The following is a 23,720-nucleotide window of genomic DNA, read 5'->3' as shown; positions in this document are numbered from 1 at the left end:
GACAGAGGCAGAGGGAGAGCCAATCCTCAAGCAGACTCCCAGTGAGTGTAGAGCCTGATGTGGGGCTCGATCCCAGGAGCCTGAGATCATGACCTGAACTGAAATAAAGAACCGACTGAGCCCAACCGACTGAGCCACCCACGTGTCCCCCTCCTTTTTTCTGTTTCCTGAATCTTACATCTCAACCACTGACCACCTACATCTCAAGGGTGAGTATCAGGGGTGAAGACCCCACTTCCCAGCCTCTGGTCCTGTGCTCCCCCTACTAAGGAGCATCTCCATCCCCCTCCAATGTCTCTGAAATCTCAAAGAGGGGCCACGGAACGGCACCCACTCTCCGCAGGGAGTAGCTCTACTTCTCACTGAGGCAGCTCCTGCATGGTCAGCACCTGAGTGGTTTCCTAGAGAGCTTCAGGAGCTGGACAAGGCTTTTCAAAGAGCAGCAAAGCCGAGAGCAGGGCCAGAGTGATGGCTGAGAGGAGGGGCAGGGAGAATCCAGGCAGGCTGCCTGTCCACCTTTCTTTAAAACCCTCCGCCCCTGGGCCCTGAGTGCTCTGCAGGAGAGTAGCAGGAAAAACCACCCCCAGACCCAGCTCAGTGAGGCCCTGGGGAGGATGCAAGGGGGAATGCATGCATTTCCCTAAAGAACCCTCAAACCCAGGATGACCCTTTACCACCTCTTTAAGTGGTCCTGGGTGGATGCCATGGTCCAGGCAAATTTCATTTTCTAACGGGCTCGTTATTTATTTATTTATTTCCTTTTAATGAACATATAATGTATTATTTAACCCAGCGGTACAGGTCTGTGAATCGCCAGGTTTACACACTTCTTAGCACTCATGGTAGTACATACCCTCCCCAAAGTCCATAACCGAACCACCCTATACCTACCCCCCACCCCCCAGCAACCCTCAGTTTGTTTCCTGAGATTAAGAATCTCTTACGGTTTGTCTCCCTCCCTGGTCTCATCTTATTTCATGTTTTCCCTCCCTACCCCCCACGAGCCCCCCCACCCTGCCTCTCAAATTTAAAGGACTCATTTTAGGTCATAAATCCATCATGACTTTCCTGTGCTTAAATCCCTCAGACGGCTTCCCATCTCCTTCCAGTGGCGAGCACAACTGGCTCTCCACGCACTCTGCTTTCACGGCCTCCCTCCGTCCCTCCACTCTCTCTTCTGCACCGCAATGGCCCATGTGTTGGTCCCAGAACACAACAGAAACGCTTCCGCCTCCGAGCCTTTGAGCGGCCTGGTCCCTCTGTCCTCTGAGATCTGCAGGACCCACTCCCTCCATCCCTGAAGCCTTTGCTCAGAGGCCACCTTTTTTTTTTTTTTTAAGATTTCATTTATTTATTTATTTGAGAGTGAACGCAAGCGAGAGGGAGCACGAGGTGGGGAGGGGCAGAGAGAGAGGGAGAAGCAGACTCCCCGCTGAGCAGGGACACCCCCCTGCCTCCCCCTGATGGATTCCATCCCAGGACCCTGAGATCATGACCTGAGCTGAAGGCAGACGCTTAACCCACTGAGCCCCCCAGGCACCCCCAGAGACCCCACCATCGAAGTGTTGCCTGGCCACTTTCCTGAAAAGCTCCCCACATCCCCCAGGGTTTGCAGCCTCCTTCTCTGCTGTATTTTTTCCGCTTTATTTTACTGTTTGACTTCTTCCCCTAGAACGGACCTCCTTACGAGGACAATCAAAATCTTTCAACAGCTTTCACATCTTTTGTTCACCGCTGTACTGCCCAGAGTGAGAACCGGGTCCCGCCCCCCCAGTAGGCGCTGCAGGGCACAGCTGTTGAAGGAACGCCTGTGCGTGACCCGCCACCGGCGCGATCCCGCCCCGCACCCCAGACTCCACGCTCACCTGTTCACAGATGGCCCCTGTCATCGTGACGGGGAAGGGCCTGACATTCCCGCGGCCCAAGTTTTCACGTTTCCTCTGATTGCTGAAGAGCTTCAGCTCCCTCTTCTCTTCCTCATCCAGCGAGTTGCAATATCGAACCTGGACAGACACAGAGAGAGGGTCACGGGGGACGTCGCCCCTGCCCCGTGGGATTTCTGCAGCCCGCGCCCCAGACTTCTCATGACATGTGCTCCCACTCGGCTTTACAGCACCGGCCTGCACTGGCCCACCAGCGGGCTCGGGGCTGGAGAACGTGAGTTCCTACTGAAGCCGAAAGAGCTGACCAAAGGTGCCCCAGTCCAGATCCCGAGTCACGAGCAGGCTCAAGGTTCTGAAACTGTCCCGCAGCCTTGCTACCCTGCCCTCCTGCCCCACGAAGGTCCCCATCATGTCGGGAAGCTCTGAAGCCAGTCAAGATGTGGGACTTTTTCCTACTTTAAAAAAGGATGTGGAGGGCGCCTGGGTGGCTCAGTGGGTTAAGCCTCTGCCTTCGGCTCAGGTCATGATCTCAGGGTCCTGGGATCGAGGCCCGCATCGGGCTCTCTGCTCAGCGGGGAGCCTGCTTTCTCCTCTCTCTCTCTATGCCTGCCTCTCTGCATACTTGTGATCTCTCTCTCTGTTTCAAATAGATAAATAAAATCTTTAAAAAAAAAAAAAAAAAAAAAGGATGTGGAACTTCAGACGGATTGTGGGGTCCTGATACGTTCACCTCCCTGCATCCATGTGAGTGATCCCTGACACCAAAGGACGGCTCCAGGCCAGTGAGCTGGAACAGCGGTCAGAGGGCTCCCAGCTGCTTCTCCCACCTCGTTTTGGGAAAATGGGGAACCAAAGGCTTGAGGCAAAGGAGTTGGTCCAGAGGTACGTGTCCTGCTTCATAGAAGTCCCTGCGTGTTTATCTTTGCGCAGGAGGGAAAGGGCTGCCCACTGGTCTGTGGCTGATCCGTCTACTTGCGCAAGATATTTGCCCTCTTGTTAAACATGAAAACTCCCAGCATTAAGGGAGGGGCACTATGGACACTCAAATCCAAGATTTCCCCATCTTCCCCCTGATTAACACATACCATGGAAATTCTGCCATAGTCTTGAACCATTAATACCGTTTTTAAAATGGTCTCACTTTTTAAAACTTGAACACATTTACTTAAAAAGAAAGTATATTGTGACTATACATTAAAAATCAGTATCACCTGTAAGAACCAGAAGGTGACCCTAAAATGAGACAATGTAAGAATGAACTCATGTTGTTAGATTCTAGCAACTTCCGCTCAGGGGAGATCCTGAAACGGAGATTCTTTTTTTTTTTTTTTTAAGATTTTATTTTATTTAATTATTTGACAGAGAGAGATCACAAGTAGGCAGAGAGGCAGGCAGAGAGAGAGGAGGAAGCAGGCTCCCTGCTGAGCAGAGAGCCCGATGTGGGGCTCGATCCCAGGACCCTGAGATCATGACCTGAGCTGAAGGCAGAGGCTTAACCCACTGAGCCACCCAGGCGCCCTCTGAAATGGAGATTCTTAAGGCAGTTACCTAAAAGTGGAGACTGGTATGAGTTAGAGAGATAGGAGGAAACTGGGTAGCCCAAATCCCACCTCCCTGCCCCTGGGGCGGATCCTACCGTTCCATCCAGAGGAATGAAGCACAATTTAAAAGGGAGTGATTCTCTTATTATGCGGCTCACTTTCACTAACTGCCATGTCTACTCACCACCCCAAGTCCTGTGTCTGCCACCCTTTGGGAAACACAGACCTCATCCCACTTCCTGTCCTTCTCTGGAGTAACAGCGGAAAGGTTAGGTGAAAAGCTCAGATGGCTTGTGATGTGACGGGCGTTGGCAAGTCTGTAGACCAGGACTACTGCTTCCTAACTGGGAAACCGAGGCAGCTAGATCCGTCTCAACTGCTTCCTTTGGGCAAAGAGCAAATGATCAGATACTGACTTTAGAATCATCACTCTTTGTCCTCAAAAGGGCCAGGTCAATGGGCGAAATCTGCGCACTGGGTCACATGGAAGGAATCCTCTCCAGCAGGAAGAAGGAGTTTGAATGGTCTCTTTTCATAAACCCACGGTTAACTGGAAATGGTTAAAAGCAGAGCACAGATCCCCTTGCTCCAGCAAGCAAACAAGTGTTAAAAGGAAGTCATCCTGTGGATGTCCCCGCGAGCACGGAGCACCACTGTGACCGGACTAGCTCAGAACATAGGATTACACCACTGACGTTTTATGGATGTGCTCTTAAAGAAAGGCACTCCCCTCCTGCTTGTAAAAACCCGCATTTTCACTTCCAAATTAGTTAACTGGGCATCCGGTTACAGGGCTTGCTCTCGGCTTTAAAGGGGAAAACATTGTTTGTATTTGTTTTATGAAGTTGGAAATGGGCGACAGGAAATTGTGGTTCTCTTTCTAGGGACTTGCTTTAGTTTTTAAGCTTTTGCTTCACTGACTCAAATTTATTTTTGAGGCTGCCGAATTATCCCTTTTGATCCAAATACGGGCAAATAAAGACTAAAATAGCACCTACTCAATTTCCCTGGAGATCTGGCTTGTGGGTGGGAGCAGTCGGTAGAAAGCTGGGGTCTAGTTCCCTGGAGGAGTTATTTCTCCTTTCAATTTAAAATCATTTAAAATGCAATCAGCTAAGTGGACAATTCCATTCTAGGGGATGACTGTTTTAAAAAACCAGATATTTCAAAAATTCATTTCCAGTGTCCAAACCTAAGCCCTTCAAGCAGGATGATCTTTTCAAAAATGTATGCATGGATTTTCCCTTTATGAGCAATTTGACTTCAAAGATAAGAAACGCCTCATTACAGCGTCTTCTATTGGGGTTCAGGAAAAAAGGACAGCCTGCAAGCCAGCCTTCCAAGTGTACAAATGGTGAGCGAGCAAAGCCGGCCTTTCAACGACAAAAACGCAGATGTTCAGAGCCGCAAAGCTGGATATGTGACTTCTACCACAGCATAACGTGGAAGACTTGCCCACTTACTTAACATGAAACGATGCTGAGAATGCCAGGGAATCATGTTTTTGCAAGGCTTGACCTTGGACTGGCCCGGGGAATCGCAATCAGCTGAGGGACTTGGGCAACCAGCACATTCTTCTTCAACTAGGAAAACCTAGGCTTGAGCTTTTAACTTTTAGGGCTCCCCGGATGCCCCAAAAGGCTAGTTGTGCCAGGCTCGGAGATGAATCCAGTCCATAAATGAGATCTGCTTTCTGGAAAGTGTTGGGCCGTGTCTTTTGGCTCTCATTAAGGAAGCTAAAACCTAAAATGGGCCGGGGTTTTTCTTTGGAGACCTCACTGATCACAGCATTCTGATTATGGAGAAGGTGAACAATTCATAGAACCTTCTAAGTCAAGTCCTGCTAAGGCCCCCGGGGGCTCCTCCTTACCTCATTGTCATGCGGCGGCAGCTGGTGTAGTAGCTGCTTGATTCGAAGCTTTTCTCCGGGGCTGTTGACGTACGGAACCTTCTCTTCTGGGAGACAGCTGTAGTACTGATGAACCTGCAGGATGCAAGCACATGGGTCACTGCCCGTCCCCACTCCCCCCCCCCCCCCCCCCCCGCCCGGGGAAGAGGATTCCGACAGCAGGACACATTCGACTTCCTGTCGTTTCCACCCTCCTGCAACTTAACAGCATCTGCCTTTCTCATTGCAAGCAGACAAATTCATCCTTGAAGAAAGAGTGGAGCCAATCACCCATATCTTGGGGCTTTCCCCTGTCTTGCTAGGGAAAAATAAAGCTAGTACACTTTCCTAGAAAAAGAGAATTCGGCAGATAGGCGTGGGGAGTGGGGGGGGGGGGACGACCCAGAGGGTAGAGTTTTGTCAGCAGGCTCCCGGCCCTGAGAGAGACAGAGAGAGAGACAGAGAATTTGAGAGAGAGCAACTTTACCATTTTCTCTGTGAGTCTCCGGCATGCGCCGTGCCTCCCTAGCCAAAGGGATGTGTCAGTGCCTGCCTCACACTGAAGTCAGAGCCAGGCTCTGGCACTCGCTGAGCGGCTGGGTCGCTTGGCCTCCACCTACACTAAAAGCCCTCTAGGTTTTGAGTGCTCTGTAAGGACAGGTAGCAGTTTCCAACTGTCTGAAAAGAGAGTCACTACATCTGGGATACTGAGTACGTAATTACAAATGGTCATTGATGGGTATTTCTGCACATCCCAGAATGCTCCTGTTTACGGCTGTTAGGACATATTCTTGTCCTTTCTGGGGCTTATTCAGCTCTAACAAAGACTTGGGAAGGCATCTAATTTTGCCTAAGAGAAGAAAACAGACATTCTGTTATCCAGCTGTATGCAAAACTTGGGTCAGGAAAAACTGGCCAAAACAGAAGGTATGCTATTATACAGGAGGGGAAAAAAAAAAAAAAAATCCCACAAGCTCAGATGACATCATGGAAAATTCTTTCCAACTATCTCTTAGCATCATGACCAGCTCTTGCGAAACAAGGCATTCATTCAACAAGACACAGAAGACAGAAGACTTGAGGCTCTAAATTCATTCTATTTGTTACACTCCGCAAACTTGGTCTAATTCCCTTGAGTTGAGGGAGCCCTGGACATGAATACATGTTTGGGGAATGCTGGGGCAAAGAGCTATGAAAGCTCTGTCTACTTTTATCTCCAGAAAGGAGATCATAACTCTTAAAAGGTGGGAGGAGGGAAAGGCTTGGCAGTGACAAGGCCTTCAGGAAGATGCGGAAGCCATCTTTATTTTCGTAACACACGACTGTAACCATTCACCATCATGTGCATATTCCTGTCTCAAGCAAAGCCCGAAGGCAACTGTAAACAGACTGCTCATAGACTAGCTGGCTTTCTCAAGACAGGGCCAGGGCCATGCAACCCCTCCCTAGAGGCATCTGGTGGGGAACCGCATCCTGGGATGGGAAGGAAGGGCTCCAGGTTTTGAAAGCAGCCCACAGGTTAACAGCACTCTCTCTGAGAAGAAATGAAAGCCCCGATCATGAGTTAGTTTGGGAGGAGGAGCTGGCTGTGGGCCCATCAGAGACCAGCACCCCACTTTGTGCTCAGAGCGATCTATGCATCACACGCCACAGCCAGTAAGTGCAAGCAGAAAGCTGAGCCCTGTGTCTTGAGGAATGGGTCTCACACCCCAAGCTGAGAGACTGCTGGTAGCAAAGCCTTGCTGCAATGTCCCTTTGTCATTCTCACACTAGTGACAGAACCTTAGGGACGGATGCTACTAAGAAAGGAAAATCACTGGAGTTGCTTGACAGGAGAGTCCAATCTGAGTGCAATGGACCCTCTCCCGACTCACCCTTCAGGACTCACACACCCCTCTTTGCCGCCCAGAGCATGGGCATCCCTGAGAGCCCCTGTGACCTGGCACCTTGAGCCCAGTCTTTGCTGACACCGGCCAAGGCTGAGCCTGGTTGGAACCTTTCTTGCCTCTTGGGCAGCTGTTTGTGAAACCCTGTTCACAGCTCTGTCACTTCCCATCTCTGTGTTCCTGAGTGAATTCTAGAACCTCTCAGAATCCTCATCACAGGACTGCAATTCAACAAGAGTGAGGGCGAAGAACTTGGCCCTCCATAACAATAAGCAATATGAACACATAGTGGGGAGTCCATTATCTGGCCCGCAGGCTCCCAAGGGAACGATCCAGATTTTCCTGGCCTCTCTTCCATTTCGAGAGGCAGAGCCACACTACCAGCTTGCAGAGTGAGACCAAACGTGGAGGCCCCCAACTACCTTAATCTAAGAAAGAAGGTGGCAAGGAGGGAAAATGTTATTTAAGATAGTTTGATTTCAGAGGGGAAAAAAAGGCAGATTCTTACATAGGTGTGGTATTCTCTCAAGAAGCCCAACAGAACTGTAGGGTCTTAAGAGGAAATGGGACCAGCAACTGAAAAGTGACCGGTAAGGGATTCTCATCTCTCTATGTTCAGTATCCTCTTATCTCTGCCTTAGTCTTCTTCTCCTGCAGATTTGTCCCTTAGCTTCTCAAAGTTTAAAGATTCCCACAGCACCTATCTTACACAACCTTCCTTTGCATCCATCCTTGACTGACTCACTTGGCTACATTTTATAAGTCGCCAGAGAAGGACCCTGCTTACCCCAACTGGGGCAAGGTCCACACCTGCAGACTGGATTGGAGAAGTTCCATCATGTTTTGAGATTGGAGATAAAGGCATCCGAACATGTCAGGGCAGGGCAAAGCAGAGTCGGCTGTGACTGGAGACCTCTTTGGGACCGGGAGCTCCAGTAAATACGCTGGCACCCTGAGGTCCGTCTTAAAGACTCGGAATTCTTACATCAACAGAGGCAGTGACTACTCTTTAAGAACACAGCTCTATCTTTCCTGACTGGGTATCCTGTGTTGCCTTTTATAATTCAAGCCAACGGATCAATGCTGCAGAAAATACGTTCTTCTACCAGCATTCAGTAATTCCATGTATACAGAATGTACTAAAAATAGTTCCTCAGGAGGCAGTCAACAGTTTGGTGGACGACTTAAAAACTTACCAAGTGAAATGCACCATTATGAAACCAAATCAGCTCATATTAAGTAACAACCTCCCCCAATCATCTTCACATCACGTGGTAGGTGATCTGGCCTGCTCTGAGGATGGGGAATGAGTTGGTTCTTCACCACTTCTCTTAGTTCTTCCACCCCATGGCTTCTGTGCCTCCTCCTTTCCAGAGCTTGGAAAGTCCAAGCTCTTCCTTAAACAAAGGGATGGGAAGGATGGAGAAACTCCCCTCTCAAATTCCCAGTCTGGCTCTGGCAAGACGGAACTGCTGCATGTAGTTTCCTCTGGCATCCTCCAAAAGAAAACTACTGCGTAGCCCAAAACAAACCCACAGCAAACCATCAGTAAAGGGAAAATATTTAGTGTACTTTCTGGCACTATGGAAATTAAATTTGGCACCACCCCGACAACCCTGCAGATTGCTCATTTTTTGTCCAACCATGTTTCTCTCGGTAATTTTCACAAGCAAATAATCAAATTCAATAGGATTTTGTCAATGGTGACCATTAACGAGCACTATCTGCTATGGTGATCATTTTTTCCTCCTGTGTGTACTGAGTATCACTCTCCAAAAGCAGGGCTTTGGAATGGGTAGAAACTCCATTCCATTTATTCATCACTCAGGTAGAGGTGCCCTGTGCTACTTGCACCTTGGGTTGAGCTGTAGGAGGTATGCTTCCTGCAAACAAAAGCATTTTGCACACAATCCACCGGCTCAGGAAAATGAGATAGCTGAAGGCCTTTATTTACAATGTCACTCCCCACAGCGAGGTTTGGCAAGAACTTCAGTCCGTGTCAGATGGATTGCAAGAGCTTTAGTCAGTGCGCAAATAAATCTACAAAGCGACGCCTCACCCAGTTTGAAAGACTGGGTTTGTTAGAAGGAACTGCACATTTGACAGCATATCTGCCTGGGCAGAGATGGAAGGGAGGGAGTCAAACGACTCCCTGTTGGAGAGCAAGGTGTGCTAATTAAAAAAAAAAAAAAGTGCAAAGTGCTTCATTAGAAAAGTGGTTCTCAAATTTTAGCTTGCATCAGGACCACGTGGATGGCTTCTTAAAACACATTTCTAATTCCACAGGACTGGGGTGGGGTCCAATGGTTCGCATTTACGCTGCCTTCTCCTGTAATGCCTCCGCGGGGGTCCAGGGAGCACGTTCTGAGATCTGTAGAGCCGTGCGACTGTTTTCCCTCAACAGCCAACCCTGTGAGGTTGCCGGGTAGATGATGGTGATCCTGTGTTCTCCAGGAGATCCAGGAGGCCCAGGGGAGGGGAGGGGACTTGTTGACTCTCACTTAATTTGGCAGGTGTCTCCTGCCACACCTACAGACATGCTTAAGAAGGGGGAGTCCACCAGCTCCAGCAAGGATAAGAAATTCTAAGGGCAAAATGCTTCTCTTATTGGGTGGGGCATTTTCCATATCAAAAGCATCCTGTGTTCTTAAGAGTGGGAACCCAATAGAGAAGTCAGATTTCCCTGGTTGGTCTCAGATTCAGCTGTCCTTCACCCTCTCAATGAAGGAAGGGATCAGTGAACGTATTTATTTACGGAATGGCTCTTAGGGCAGAAGTGTTTTTATAGACAGTATCTCGTGAACCCATCCCATGCCCTGGAGGCTGCTACATTGTACTCATAAGACTGAGCATCGCATAACTAAAAAGGGGGAAAACATTTTTTCGACTTGGTTTCCTTATCCTTTCCTGTTTTTTTGGATTCTTGGCCTTGTTTATCAAGAAAAAAAGAGGGGCCCCTGGGTGGCTCAGAGGGTTAAGCCTCTGCCTTGGCTCAGGTCATGGCTTGGCTCAGGTCTCAGGGTCCTGGGATCGAGCCCCACATCGGGCTCTCTGCTCAGCGGGGAGCCTGCTTCCCCCTTGCTCTCTGCCTGCCTCTCTGCCTACTTGTGATCTCTGTCTGTCAAATAAATAAATAAAATCTTAAAAAAAAAAAAAGAAAAGAAAAAAAGAGACTGGCAGATGGATGAGAAAGAACTGAAACACCAGATAGAGCAGATTCCCAATATGTATGACTGACCACATACATGATGGACATGTTTTCCTTTGGTGTTCTCCAGAAAATAACCAACACATGGTCCAAAATGAACTGGCAAAAGGTGAAAAATGAGGTACTCCAAATGAAAGGTCTTTCTGCAACTCCATGGAATGATGGTACAAGAGAGTTATGGCAGACATGGTTGCCTATCCACATCCCTTTTCCTTAATAAGAATGCCAAAATCTTACTTAAAGCATCAATATATACCCAGCTTAGAATAATATTTTTACAGCTCCCTAGTAGCTATGAGTGGCCATGCAATTAAATTCTGGCCAATGACATGTAGCATGTGACTCCTGGGAAAATTCTTTTAAAGGAGGCTGAGCAGTTAGCAAAAACCCCCCTCCCCCATTCTCCCTTCTTACTGTTTCCTGTCTGGAATGTAAAAACAATGGCTGGAGCTCCAGCAGCCATCCTGTACCATAACTTACTTTATTGTACTATGGAACACCAAACCAGCTCTGGATTGCCTATCTCCAAACCTCTCTTACCAATGAGAGAAAGAAATGATTTCTTTATTCACAGTCAAAGGTACTAGGAACTGAATGCCATTCCTAAATGATATAGCAATGGTTCTCAAATGTTAGCAAACTGTAGAATCATTTGAGGTCTTCATTAAACATTATCCCCATTTCCATTCTTCTGGGTCTGGGCGGGGGGGAAGCCCAGAATTCTATATTCTTAATCAACACCTCATACCACACCAGGAGAAACACTGATTTAAGAGGAAGGCAAACATGACTCCACAAGGTGAAGGTAAAAACTCCTCACGTACAATCTCTGATGTGGGCTGACGCATTTGAAAGGCTTTATAAAAGCTCATCTTAACCCAGAGACCAACTGGAAGATGAGACCTTTATTTCACACTCTCCCACTCCTGCAGTTTGAGAAGCTTGGAACCTTGGTTAATCTACCTCAATTCAGGAAGGCAATATCTAGAATAAGCCCAAAGTCTCAGAAGGCAGATGCTATGGAGAAGGGAAAGATGCTGCCTGAATTTGTGGCACGTGGTGGTTTTTATGAATAGCACACACTAGTTCTGAAATGGAGACCTGGAGAACAATCGGGAAGCATTACAGCTATAAGCAAGTGGTGATGGGCTGCTTTTAAGGGCCCGCTTGTTCACTGTGCCCCCACTTGCCAGAATTTCATTACCCAAGCAAGAGGAGAAAAGTGGTGTTAAGTGGCATCTAAGAGGTAAAATTATACCAGGTTTGGCTCCTTTCCTTTTCTCCTGGAGACCCACATTATAATTTTAATTGGTTTACTCAGGAAGTAATGTAGGAAATAACAGTCCGATACCTAATGCTTAAATACTGACTCCACCATGCTTCGACTCCCATAGGGTTAGGATCAAAAATCAGAAATAAAAGCTCATACAGGGTATTTTCAAAGAAGAGTATTTCAAAGGCTTTTTTTTTTCTTTCTTTTTCGCTTGCACCCAATGTCTGATTCAACATTAAACCACGTCAGACGTAGGTTCAAAACATACCCAGAACCCAGTCACCCTCCCCAACCCTGTAGGACCATCTAGCCACAACTAAGTGCTCAGGGGAATTACGGACACGGTTGCTTCTGGACCCTGGCTTTCACCTTTATTCCATGCAGGGGATTCTCTATCCAACAGCAAGGACTACCCTATCTGAATATTAACCAGGTCATGACACCGCTCTTCTCGAAAACTTTCATGGTTCCCATTGCCCTCTGATTCAAAACTAAAGTCTTCCACTATACGATCAAGGTCATGCCGCCTCCTGGCCGATCATGTCACTTACTATATTCCTGTGGCTCAGTTCTGCTCCCAACATCCTCCTTGCCATTCCTCCTGCCTCAGGGCCTCTGCATTAGCCGTTCTCTTTGCCATGCACATTTTTTTCCCCAGATGTTTATGGGACACCCATTCTCACTTCCTCTACTCTTTGCTCAAACGTCACCTCCTCAGAGAGGTCTTCCTCCCCAGAGAGGACGACCTTAATAAATCAGCACCTTCACCCCTTACTCTTAAGGTGTGTGTGTGTCTGTGCAAACATGCGTGCTGTTGGCATCGAGTGGGCTGAGGGCAGGGATGTTGCCAAATGTCCCACCATGCAGAAGACAGCTCCCACGGTCAAGAATAACCTGGTTGCAAATGTCAATAGCACTAAAACTGGCAAACACTTAACCGGCTTTTCATCAAAGAACTTACCACTTGCTGGTGCATGCTCTACTCATTCATTGTCTCTCTCTTCCCTCGAGTGTGAATACCTGGGATTTTGTTGACTGTATACACCCCAGATGAGTGTCTCATACCTAGCAGGTGCTCAACACATATTTGCTGAGTGAATGCATGCTGTGTCCAAATCTCACCTTTCTGCCTCGCTGGTTTATGGAAGGATTTGGACAGATACATGGAGGAAGAAGAGAATATGCAGGTGAGATTTCCAGAGGAACCAGAGTAAAACTCACAGAGCTTTCCTTTCATCCCATCGAAGCACCAGCTTTGTCACTGAAGATTCCTGGTGTGGAGGGATGAAGGAGCAGCTAGAAAGATGAATGGAATAACTGACAAGGGACAAGGGACTGCTTCTTTAAGAGGAAGGGACAAGGAGCACCTGGGTCCCCAGGGATCAAGCCTGCTCAGCAGGGAGCCTACTTCCCCCTCTCTCTCTGCCTGCCTCTCTCCCTACCTGTGATCTCTGTCTGTCAAAGAAATAAACAAATAAAATCTTTTTTTAAAAAAAGGACGAAGGGGCAAAACAACACCATTTGTATTTGAAGCTAGAGCATTTCTTCCAAGTTGAGTCAAATTTGTTCAAATTACAGAAAATGATCACATTATGTCCTAAGTAGCTCCTGTAATCGCAAATCGTGTGAGGTGTTCTTTCTCTATGCCTCCTAGGTCCACATACTCTCTCCTTCCCAATCTTAAAGTTTTCAAAACTTTTTAATTTAGAATATTAGAATATTAAACCTCAATGTTTAGTTAGAAAGTACTTTCCATTTAGTTTGGATTGGATGTGGATTGGAAACCTGGCATTCACTGTATCCTGTCTTGAAGAAGAGGTCCCAGAAATGAAAGAACTTGGATTTTCAACACTTCCCCTTTAAACTACAATTACATCAAGTCTCCCCTACCCCATTTTTGTCAAAACTGCTCTTTGCAGAATGTCTACACATTTGCATACATGCCCTGCTAAGAATTCCTCAACAGTTGCTTACTTTATTTGGTAACAGTTTCAATATTGCCTTTAGACAAAATATACACATACATATGTATGGAAAAAGCAGGATGGTAGTTTCCTATAGTGGTTGAGTGTTTGCACTCTGGAATCACATTGTTTGGGTCTGAATACTGGATTGAAAACTTACCATCTGTACATACTTGGGCAAGTTACTCTACATCTCTTGTAAAGTCAGTATCTTCATCTGTAAAATGGGGACAATAACATTCACCTTAAAGCATTGCCACGAGGCTCAAATGGGATAATGCCACTAGTACAGAGGCAGGCACATAGCGAAGGCTCTGTTTCCAGCTTTGAAGCAATCGAATGCATAAGTCATAAATGTCTAGGTCATGGATGGACCTGTGCCTGTCTGTTCACATGCTAAAGCCCTAACCCCAGAATTGACTGTATTTGGAGACACAGCCTTTAAAGAGAGGATTACATTTAAATGAGGTCAGAAGGGTAGGGCTGTAATCAGAAAGAAATGATGTCCTTAGAAGATGAGGAGGCCCCAGGAGCGTGCACGCACAGAGAAAAAGCCCCGTGAAGACATACGCAGAGGGCAGTCATCTGCAGGCTAAGAACAGAGGTCTTACCAGAAACCAACCCTGCTGGGTCCTAGATCTTGGACTTCTTGCCTACAGGACTGTGATGGAAGCAAATCTGCTGTTGACACCACCCAGGCTGTAGTGTTCTATTATGGCAACCTGAGCACACTGGACAATGCAGTCTTCTATATGCAAGAAACCATTCAGGGCTAGTGGGGAAAGGACACGCATACAAATAAGAAACGATGCCTGGATGAAGGTTATATTTGAGTATAGTATCTAAGACAAGGATGCAAGTGGCCACAATGTGAAGTTAAAATAATGCAAGAGCCATCCGAGGCAGACCAAACACTACAAAGTTTCAAAGAACGACAGTTTAGATCCCTAAATGTGTACATCTGCCCATTTCTATGGTGGAAAACAATCCCGCTAGGGATGATTTCTAGCTACCCATGGGACATCACTGGATGTGGGACTGGAAGAGACACAGAGCAGCGTCCATTACATGGCATTGCCACCCCATGGATGTAACAGATGAAATAAACCCAAGAGCACAGATAACAGGGAAACACGGGAAAATAATCATGAAGGGATGAGTCCTGAGTACTTATCACCTCTGTTTTTAATATAAGTTTATACAATTAAGCTTTAAAAATGGCTGAATGAGCACTGGGTGTTATATGCAACTAATGAATCATTGAACATTGTATCAAAAACTAATGATGTGGGGCGCCTGCGTGGCTCAGTGGGTTAAGCCTCTGCCTTTGGCTCAGGTCATGATGTCAGGGTACTGGGATCGAGCCCCACATTGGGATCTCTGCTCGGCAGGGAACTTGCTTCCCTTCCTCTCTCTCTCTGCCTGCTTCCCTGCCTACTTGTGATCTCCGTCTGTCAAATAAATAAATAAAATCTTAAAAAAAAAAAAAACTAATGATGTATTATATGTTGGCTATTTGAATTTTTTAAAAAGTTGCATTCTCAAAAAAAAAAAAAAAAAAGAGAGAGAGAAAGTTGAATTTAACAACTGGCTTACAGAATTCCTGAAAACTGACCAACGGGATCTTCGGCCAATTCCAGCACACCACTGTCAGAAACTTCCGTGGTCAGTTCTTTGGCAAACTCTCTTTAAGAAGGGAAAAACAGTAGAAGGCCTGTAAATACCTAAAGACTACTTTAAAGGGCAGGAAGACAACCATCCAGCTCTGACTCTGTCTTTGATGGTTCTGGCAAATAGCACATTTCACCAAGTCATCTACTTTCGTTGATACGTTCTTCAAAATATTTGCACGTCTCCCTCTGCGAGTCCTTTCCATGTTCCTTCCATCTGTGGGCCACAAACTTTGCCCTTTCTTTATCCATCTTTTCCTTTGCTCCCTTCTTGTTTCCTTCTTAAACCCCTGGGCAAAATCCAGAGGTAAAGAACATTTAAAAATAGTCATGTATGTACTGGCATGCATCTGATTTTCTCTTCTAATGTTAAAAAGGATGTGAGTCAAACATATTGTGGGTATCCACAAAAAGAAAAACAGCAAAAACCCAACCTGAAACCTTAATAAAACTCTACTCTTTTTAAGCTAGCCTGGGAATGGCCAATGGTGTTCTAGTAGGTCACTGATTCTTACTTTAAAAAAAAATGATGAAGAAAGAGTCTCCATTTCTGGGAGAGCCACTCAAACCTCAACTATATTACTATTTGTCTACAGTATAGAAGAGAGAAACTGCATTTGATATTTAATGAGTCTTTTTTCTTTTAAGATTTTATTTATCTATTTGACAGACAGAGATCAGGCAGAGAGGCAGGCAGAGAGAGCGAGGGGGGAAGCAGGCTCCCAGCTGAGCAGAGAGCCTGGTGTGGGGCTCCATCCCAGGACCTTGAGATCATGGCCTGAGCCAAAGGCAGAGGCTTAACCCACTGAGCCACCCAGGCACCCCTAATGTTTGAGCCTCGACTATGACAGATGCTAAGTCTGCAACTGCAACCAAGTTATCTAAATTGTCTGGGCTTCTGTGTCTTCATTTCTAAGAGTGGGGTAATTGTACTCATCTCTCAGGGGCGTGAGGATTAAAGATGATGACAGAATGAAAATACACTGTTAACTGTAAGGCCGTATGTAATTTTCAGATGAGTATTATTACTGAAAATAAAAACAGTGGAGATAAGAATTGCATTACAATTCTAATTGCATTAGAATTGGGCAGCTAGTAATAACAACCTAAGTATAGTGGTCTAGGGCCAATATGGCATTTTCTAAAAACCATCAAACATCTGGGTTCCATCTCTCTGTACCACCATCCTAACTGTGGCATCTATTCTCCAAATCACAAAATGGCTGCTGGAGCTCCAGCTATCATATTCACATTCCAGGCAAGAAGATGGGGAAGGTCAAGGGGAAAATTACCTATCTCGCAGTTGGATCAATAAAATTTAAAGAAATTTCCTAGAAGTAACTATTCAACTTCTACTTATAACTTTTGCCTAGACCTAGCTCCAAGAGCAGCTAGGAAATAACACCTCTAGTTAAACAACTGCTGTTTAGAATAAGTAAGTAAGAAAGTTAGTAAGAAAGGAGGAGCCTTATATTGGATAGACATGTAACAATTGTGTCCCAATAAATATATCAGTTTTGGGTTACCTCTTCCCTAGGTGGACTCCTTAGGAGTTTCCTGTATGGCATTTTCCCTGTGTGTTACTGTTTCTGCTTCTATACTTCACATAATTAATCCATTTTCCTCCTCTATTATAAGTACAGATTTACAAGGTCATGTAAAATCATTTTGAAGAAAATTTAGAAAACAGCAATTGGAGAAATCCTAGAACAAATTCAACTTTTTACTACCCAAAGTGACGTATAAGGACACAAGCTATAATTCTAGTAAGAATTCTTCCTTAAATAGGGGATTGGTGATCACGGGATATTATTAGAAACCCATGTTTATTGTTGGAAACCCCAAGTTGGTTGGGGTGCCTGGGTGGTTCACTCAGTTAAGCATCGGGCTCTTGATTTCAGCTCAGGTCATGATCTCAGGGATGAGCCCTGCGAGGCGAGGACAAGTCTCCTCCCCACTTCACACATACTGCATGTGCATGCTTTCTCTCTGTCTCAAAAAAACAAAAACAAAAACAGGTTGGTGATATTTATTTGCAGTTGGTTTATTTAAGGCAGTTTCATTTCTGCCCATTAAATGACAGTTGTGAACCCATGAAAAAGTATGAGAACTAAGGGGCTGCATCCATATTATTGAATAAATGTTTCTGACCACCATGGCTACCTTCAGCCTGAGTTCCACTGCCTGTTCCATTAAGTTTCAAATGTATCATGCATACAATGGCAAGAACGGAGTCCTCCCTGCTCTGAGAGGCCGAAAGATCAGAGGAGGTAATACCCTAGTCTCTGGTTCAACATTAGATGTCACCATACAACTCTAAGTGTCCTAGACTATACTATTGTGGAGAAACAGATGGGAAAGAAGGTTTGGTGAGGATGAGCTAGGTTATGCCACTGTAACAAACAACAACAAAATATCAGTGGCTTTGCACCACAGTCATTTCTTTTTAAAGATTATATTTATTTATTTATTTGACACAGAGAGATCACAAGTAGGCAGAGAGGCAGGCAGAGAGAGAGGGGGGAGGCAGGCCCCCCCCCTGCTGAGCAGAGAGCCCGATGTGGGGCTCAGTCCCAGGACCCTGGGATCATGACCTGAGCCAAAGGCAGAGGTTTTACCCACTGAGCCACCCAGGCACCCTGCACCACAGTCATTTTTTAATTAAAATAAAAATTTTTTAAACATTCTTATTGTGGTAAAGCCTATAAAAGATTTGCCATTTTAATTATTTTATTTTGTTTTTGTTTTTGTTGCTGTTGTTTTTAAGTAGGCTCCCTGCCTAGATATTTCATCTAAGGGCAATCATACAATATTTTTCTTTTCTGGCTTATTTTGCTTAGCATAATTTTCCCAAGGTTCATTTCTGTTGTAGTGTCTATCAAAATAGCTTCTTGGGGGGACGCCTGGGTGGCTCAGTTGGTTAAGCAGCTGCCTTCGGCTCAGGTCATGATCCCAGCGTCCTGGGATCGAGTCCCACATCGGGCTCCTTACTCGGCAGGGAGCCTGCTTCTCCCTCTGCCTCTGCCTGCCATTCTGTCTGCCTGTGCTCGCTCTCTCTCCCACTCTCTCTCTCTGACAAATAAATAAATAAATAAAATCTTAAAAAAAAAAAATAGCTTCTTGGGGCACCTGGGTGGCTCAGTAGGTTAAGCCTCTGCCTTCAGCTCGGATCATGATCTCAGGGTCCTGGGATCGAGCCCCATATGGGGCTCTCAGCTCAGCGGGGAGCCTGCTTCCCCTCTCTCTCTGCTTGCCTCTCTGCCTACTTGTGATCTCTAGCTCTGTCAAACAAACAAATAAATAAAATCTTAGAAAAAAAAAAAAAGAAGTTCTCCTTTCTTAAAAAAAAAAAAAAGAGCAGCTTCTTTCTTATGGCTGAATACTATTCCATTGCATGAATATTCCACATTTTGTTTATCTATTCAACTGTTGATAGAACTTGGGTTGTTTTCACCTTTTGACTACTGGGACTAATAGTTCAATGTGTACTTGTATGGTGAACAAATATCTGTTTGAATCTCTGCTTCCAGTTGTTTGAGTGTATCCCTAAGAGTGGTAGATACTGTTAGATCATATGTTGTTTTTTTTTTTGAGGACTTCAAACTGTTTTCGACAGTGCTCATAGCATTTGCCATTTCGCCTGGCAGTGTACGTGGACAAGGGCTCCAAATGCTTCACATCCTCACTCACACCTGCTATTTCCCTTTTTCAAAAATGATAGCCATCCTAGTTGGTGTGAAATGGTATCTCATTGGGGTTTTCATTTGCATTTCCCTAATGAATAATGATGTTGAGCATCTTTCCACATCCTTATTGGCCATTTGTTGATCTTCTTTGGAAAAGTCTCTACTCAAGTTCTTTGGCTATTTTTTAAATGTGTGGTTTTTTTTTTTATATTGTTGTTGAGTTATAGGAGCTCTTCATATATGCTGTATATGAAAGCCTTATCCACACCAGTTTTATTTCTCACTTACACTGTATCTCTGAGTGAGCAGAGACCCAGGTAATTGCGGCTCTATATTAATATGTACCTCCACGATGATGACAGCAGAGAAAACAAAGTCTGGAGCTCAATTAAATGCTTTTTTTCTGAATGTGAAGCATGCAACTTCTGCATATATTTCATTGGTTAAAGCAAGTCATGTGGTCACGTGTAATTTTCATGCCTGGAAGAAGCAGGAGTCAATCATTTGTGAGCAGCACTAATACCCACTATAGCAGAAGAGGAATGCAGTGGTGTGTGAACAATACACTACCTTGTGGAAAGGAAAGTACAGTCAATTCTTGTTATTCGTGGTCGTTATAGTCTATAAAGTAATGGCAGTCATTAGAGGAGTAAATAGTAAACCATTGCTCCTAGGGGAAATATAGGACTAGGTTCCTGCCAGCCTCTGGTCACATTTTTGTCAGTGGATCAATATGAGACCTTGTTTTAATTACACATATACAGTTGATTCACAAACCCTGAATTCACGGTTGACAGCACTATAACACACACTGAGTGAAGATCTGTTATTACCCATTGAATACATATCCTCCATGAGACTTCTCACAGGATTCTCGCCCTAAGGAACATTAGAGAGCACTTAAGCGCTGAGCTTGAGAGGCAACTCAAACAGTGAAACCAACAAATGCAAAACATGTACAGCTAAACAGATGACAAAAAGCACGCTTCTTTATTTAATGAGAGCGGAAGCATTGCCTTGTTCACATAAATGGCAACGTGCATGTTGGATGATTCAATATTTTCACCCTTCTGCACATGTCTAGGAATAACTGCAAACATGCTCTGGGTACTGATTTGGGGGTTACAATCAAATTTTGGTAACTAGGCAAATTTGCAAATACTCTGTGAATAAGGGGGATCAACCAGATTCTAATCTATTGGAGCCGTTCAGGAGTAAGGAAGGGGCTTACCCAGGATTCCAACTTAGGTCTGACTTTAAAGCTCACTCTCTTTTCACTCCACCATGCTGTCTTCATAAACCAGTCACAGGATTACACTCTGCCATAAGTATTTGATGAACAAATGGCCAATGCAGTCACAGTTCATTCTTCAAGCTTGAGATTCCTGCTAAAGCCTTGGGCAATGAACAGGCTAGAGTGGCTGCTTAATCATGAAAACCAGATGGACCCAATGGAACTCCAAAGAAGGTGGACATCAACGGAGTTACGCAGTAATGTGCATGCTTTGAATGTTATGTGATAAGGATCATGTGAACTGACTCGGGCTTGACAAGGTTTTTTCTTTGAGGTCTACGCAAGAGAAGATAATGTGCTGAAGTTCATCCCCAACAAAGACCATGTGGTCCTTGAAATGACTGCTCCAACTCCTGAGAGTACATTTTTAAATTTTATCAGTTTATTATTATTTTACGTACTTATTTTGTGGTAAAACACATATAATATAAAACTTAACCACTTTAACCATTTTTAAGTGGCATTAAGTACATTGTTGGGCAATCATCACCAACATCCCTTTCCAGAACTTTTTCATCTTTCTTTTTTTTTTTTTAAGATTTTATTTATTTATTTGACAGAGAGAAATCACAAGTAGGCAGAGAGGCAGGCAGAGAGAGAGGAGGAAGCAGGCTCCCTGCTGAACAGAAAGCCTGACGCGGGGCTCGAACCCAGGACCTGAGATCATGACCTGAGCCGAAGGCAGCAGCTTAACCCACTGAGCCACCCAGGTGCCCCCTTTTTCATCTTTCTAAACTAAAATTCCATACCTATGAAATACTAACTCCTCAATTCCTGCCCTCCCACCCCCGCACAACCATCATTCTTTCTGTCTCTATGAAGTTGACTACTTGAGGATAATTTTTATTACATGCTGGGACCAAATGTTCTTCTCCGGTAACATTTCTCTGAAATTCTGGTGAAAATCAGTGGAGGAAAAAATGAGTCAGATAATATATCTATGCTTACCTTTAAGTCTTTTTATAAGAAATTTTCCTTCTGTTTTTAATAAGACAATTAAAGGTTCCACCTGGGACACCTGTCCCAGCCATCAGTATCTATAACAAATGAGAGGATGTGGGAACTCAGCCACTCACAGAGAAGACCCATGAGATAAACAGCCACTGATAATTGGGCAAGTTATTTCTCCTGACTTTTCAGCCTCAGGGCATTAACTTAACATTTCACAGATCACAGAATTTCCATTATGTAGCACCTCTTCCTCACTCAAGACAGTCTCCTTGTTATTCTAGAAGTGGCATGAGAAGAATCAAAAGTGTTAGCCAATAATTGCAAGAAAAGAGAATTCAGCATCAACTAGGTTCAGACCCAGACAGACAGTTCTAGCAAGTACTCTTCAGGATCTTGACATTCCTTATAATCTAGTGTAAAAACAATGCTCATCCATGTGTCACCACAATGTCACGCAAAAAACAGCAGATACCGTTACATGCTTGGCCAAGAACAGTGTCCAGTTGTAGTAGTATCCTGCAGTCTTGGTCTTCTGTCATAATTACAACATCTTCCCTTGTTGTCTATAGCAATCTTTACTCTTGTTTTAGTTTACTGAACTTTCCTCTAAAAACTTTTTTGGAAATCAGTAGAAAATGGATGAAAAAGAAAAGCAAAACCTTAATTTTACTCATATATATTTTAGAAACCAGAGCTATAAAAATGGGGGCCTTCTAAATCTGCTCTTATCTATGTTAAGAAAAGGGAATAAAGATGTAAAATAGACATGAAATTGATCTCAACTTTATTAGTATTGATACGATTTTGGTTTTAAATTGTTTTACTTACACTTGACCAAATATGCATGCAATCGAGGTGGCTGGAAAGCATAATGACATGCAGGCTTTTCAAGATGGGAAGGAAAAATCTGTCATGAGTAACCTAAGAAACGGTACTGAAAGGACATCACAGAAGTTCACTGTCAGAATCAGGAAGAGGATGGAAACACTGATACTTGTTTAAAATGAATGACATGTATAAAAAATAAAATTAAAAAATAAATAAATAAATAAAATGAATGACACGTGAACACCGTGAGTTTGAAGGCAGCTCAGGGTATGTGAACAGTGGCGAGCGATCCAGTGTGATTGGATGTTAGGAAACAGTGAGCCACCCCTACAAAAACAGGAATATATTCCACGGCTTTCCAAAAGTAAAGGAAAATGAAGGAAACTTCTATTAAAAAAAAGAAGTCAAGGGGCGCCTGGGTGGCTCAGTGGGTTAAACCCTTTGCCTTTGGCTTGTCATGATCCTGGGGTCCTGGGATCGAGCCCTGCATCGGGCCCCCTGCTCAGCAGGAAGTCTGCTTCTCCCTCTCCCACTCCCCTGCCTGTGTTCCTGCTCTCGTTCTCTCTCTCTCTGTCAAATAAATAAATAAATAAAATCTTCAAAAAAAAAGTCAAGAAAAGAGAAAAAAGCAGAGGGAAAAAGATGGCAAACACAAAACAACAAAAGATGGTACTAATAATTATCTAAGTTATCATAACAAATGTAAATATATCTATCAATTAAAAGACAGATTATCAGTTTGGATTAAAAAGAAAAATGCATTACTCATCATATGCTGCTTACTTAAAACAAACCCATAAGAAAAGGTTGAAATAAAGGAATGAAAAAGCACAGTCTTGCAATTATTCACCAAAAGGAAGCTAGTGTGCAATGTTACTACTACACAAACCAGAATTTAAATCAATAGAACTAGTAGTGACAAAAAGGGATGTTCCAACTGATTAATTAATCCTTGGTCATTTCAAAATTATTGGTGATACGATCTGTTGATCACTTTGTAATAACCACTGGTCTACTATTTATGTTTCAGGAAAATATTATTAATGCAGCATTCGTAGGCTTTTTAAAAACTATAAAAATGATTTTTGTGTAAAATAAATCAAATGCAAAAAATACTAAAAAGGGATGCTACAAAATAATAAAAGGAAACATCTAGAAAAATATCGTGTAACCATGAATTTGCAGGCACCCAAAATAGAGCTTCAAAACACCTAAAATGAAAACAGAAATACAAGGATAAGCAAACCCATAAATACAATGAGGGATTTTAAGATGCCTCTCTCAGTCTTTGAAAGATCAAAAAGGCAAAAAATCATGAAGGCAATAGAGAATATTATATCAACAGTAATTACTGCTCACTAACTCTATCATGCTTTTTTCTTTTTTTTTTTAAAGATTATTTATTTATTTATTTGACAGACAGAGATCATAAGTAGGCAGAGAGGCAGGCAGAGAGAGAGGGGGAAGCAGGCTACCTGCTGAGCCCGATGTGGGGCTCGATCCTACGACCCTGAGATCATGACCTGAGCTGAAGGCAGAGGCTTAACTCACCGACCCACTGAGGCGCCCTATCATGCTTTTTTTCTAATAACCTGAAAACATTACCTTCCTTATTCTTACTTTATATTGGTAAGAAAGATTTAATACC

At 44.3% G+C, this 23,720-nt stretch overlaps 1 protein-coding gene across 3 annotated transcripts in view; it reads right to left on the bottom strand.

Moving 5' to 3' along the window:
• The window catches only part of PRICKLE2 (prickle planar cell polarity protein 2), a 321,684-nt gene that overhangs the window by 52,651 nt on the left and 245,313 nt on the right, over positions 1-23,720 (bottom strand). For all 3 annotated transcript variants that reach the window (XM_047747402.1, XM_047747407.1, XM_047747412.1), the window contains 2 exons: positions 5,295-5,408; positions 1,866-2,003 (listed from right to left, as the gene is read on the bottom strand). In XM_047747402.1, coding sequence (XP_047603358.1) covers positions 1,866-2,003; positions 5,295-5,408 — 252 coding nt within the window. The remainder of the gene's footprint in view (positions 1-1,865; positions 2,004-5,294; positions 5,409-23,720) is intronic.

Source organism: Lutra lutra, chromosome 1 (genome assembly GCF_902655055.1).
Source record: "Lutra lutra chromosome 1, mLutLut1.2, whole genome shotgun sequence".
Taxonomy (NCBI): Eukaryota; Metazoa; Chordata; class Mammalia; order Carnivora; family Mustelidae; genus Lutra; species Lutra lutra.
The sequence above is the reverse complement of the archived record's forward strand: the minus strand, read 5'-3'. Positions and strand labels throughout refer to the sequence as shown.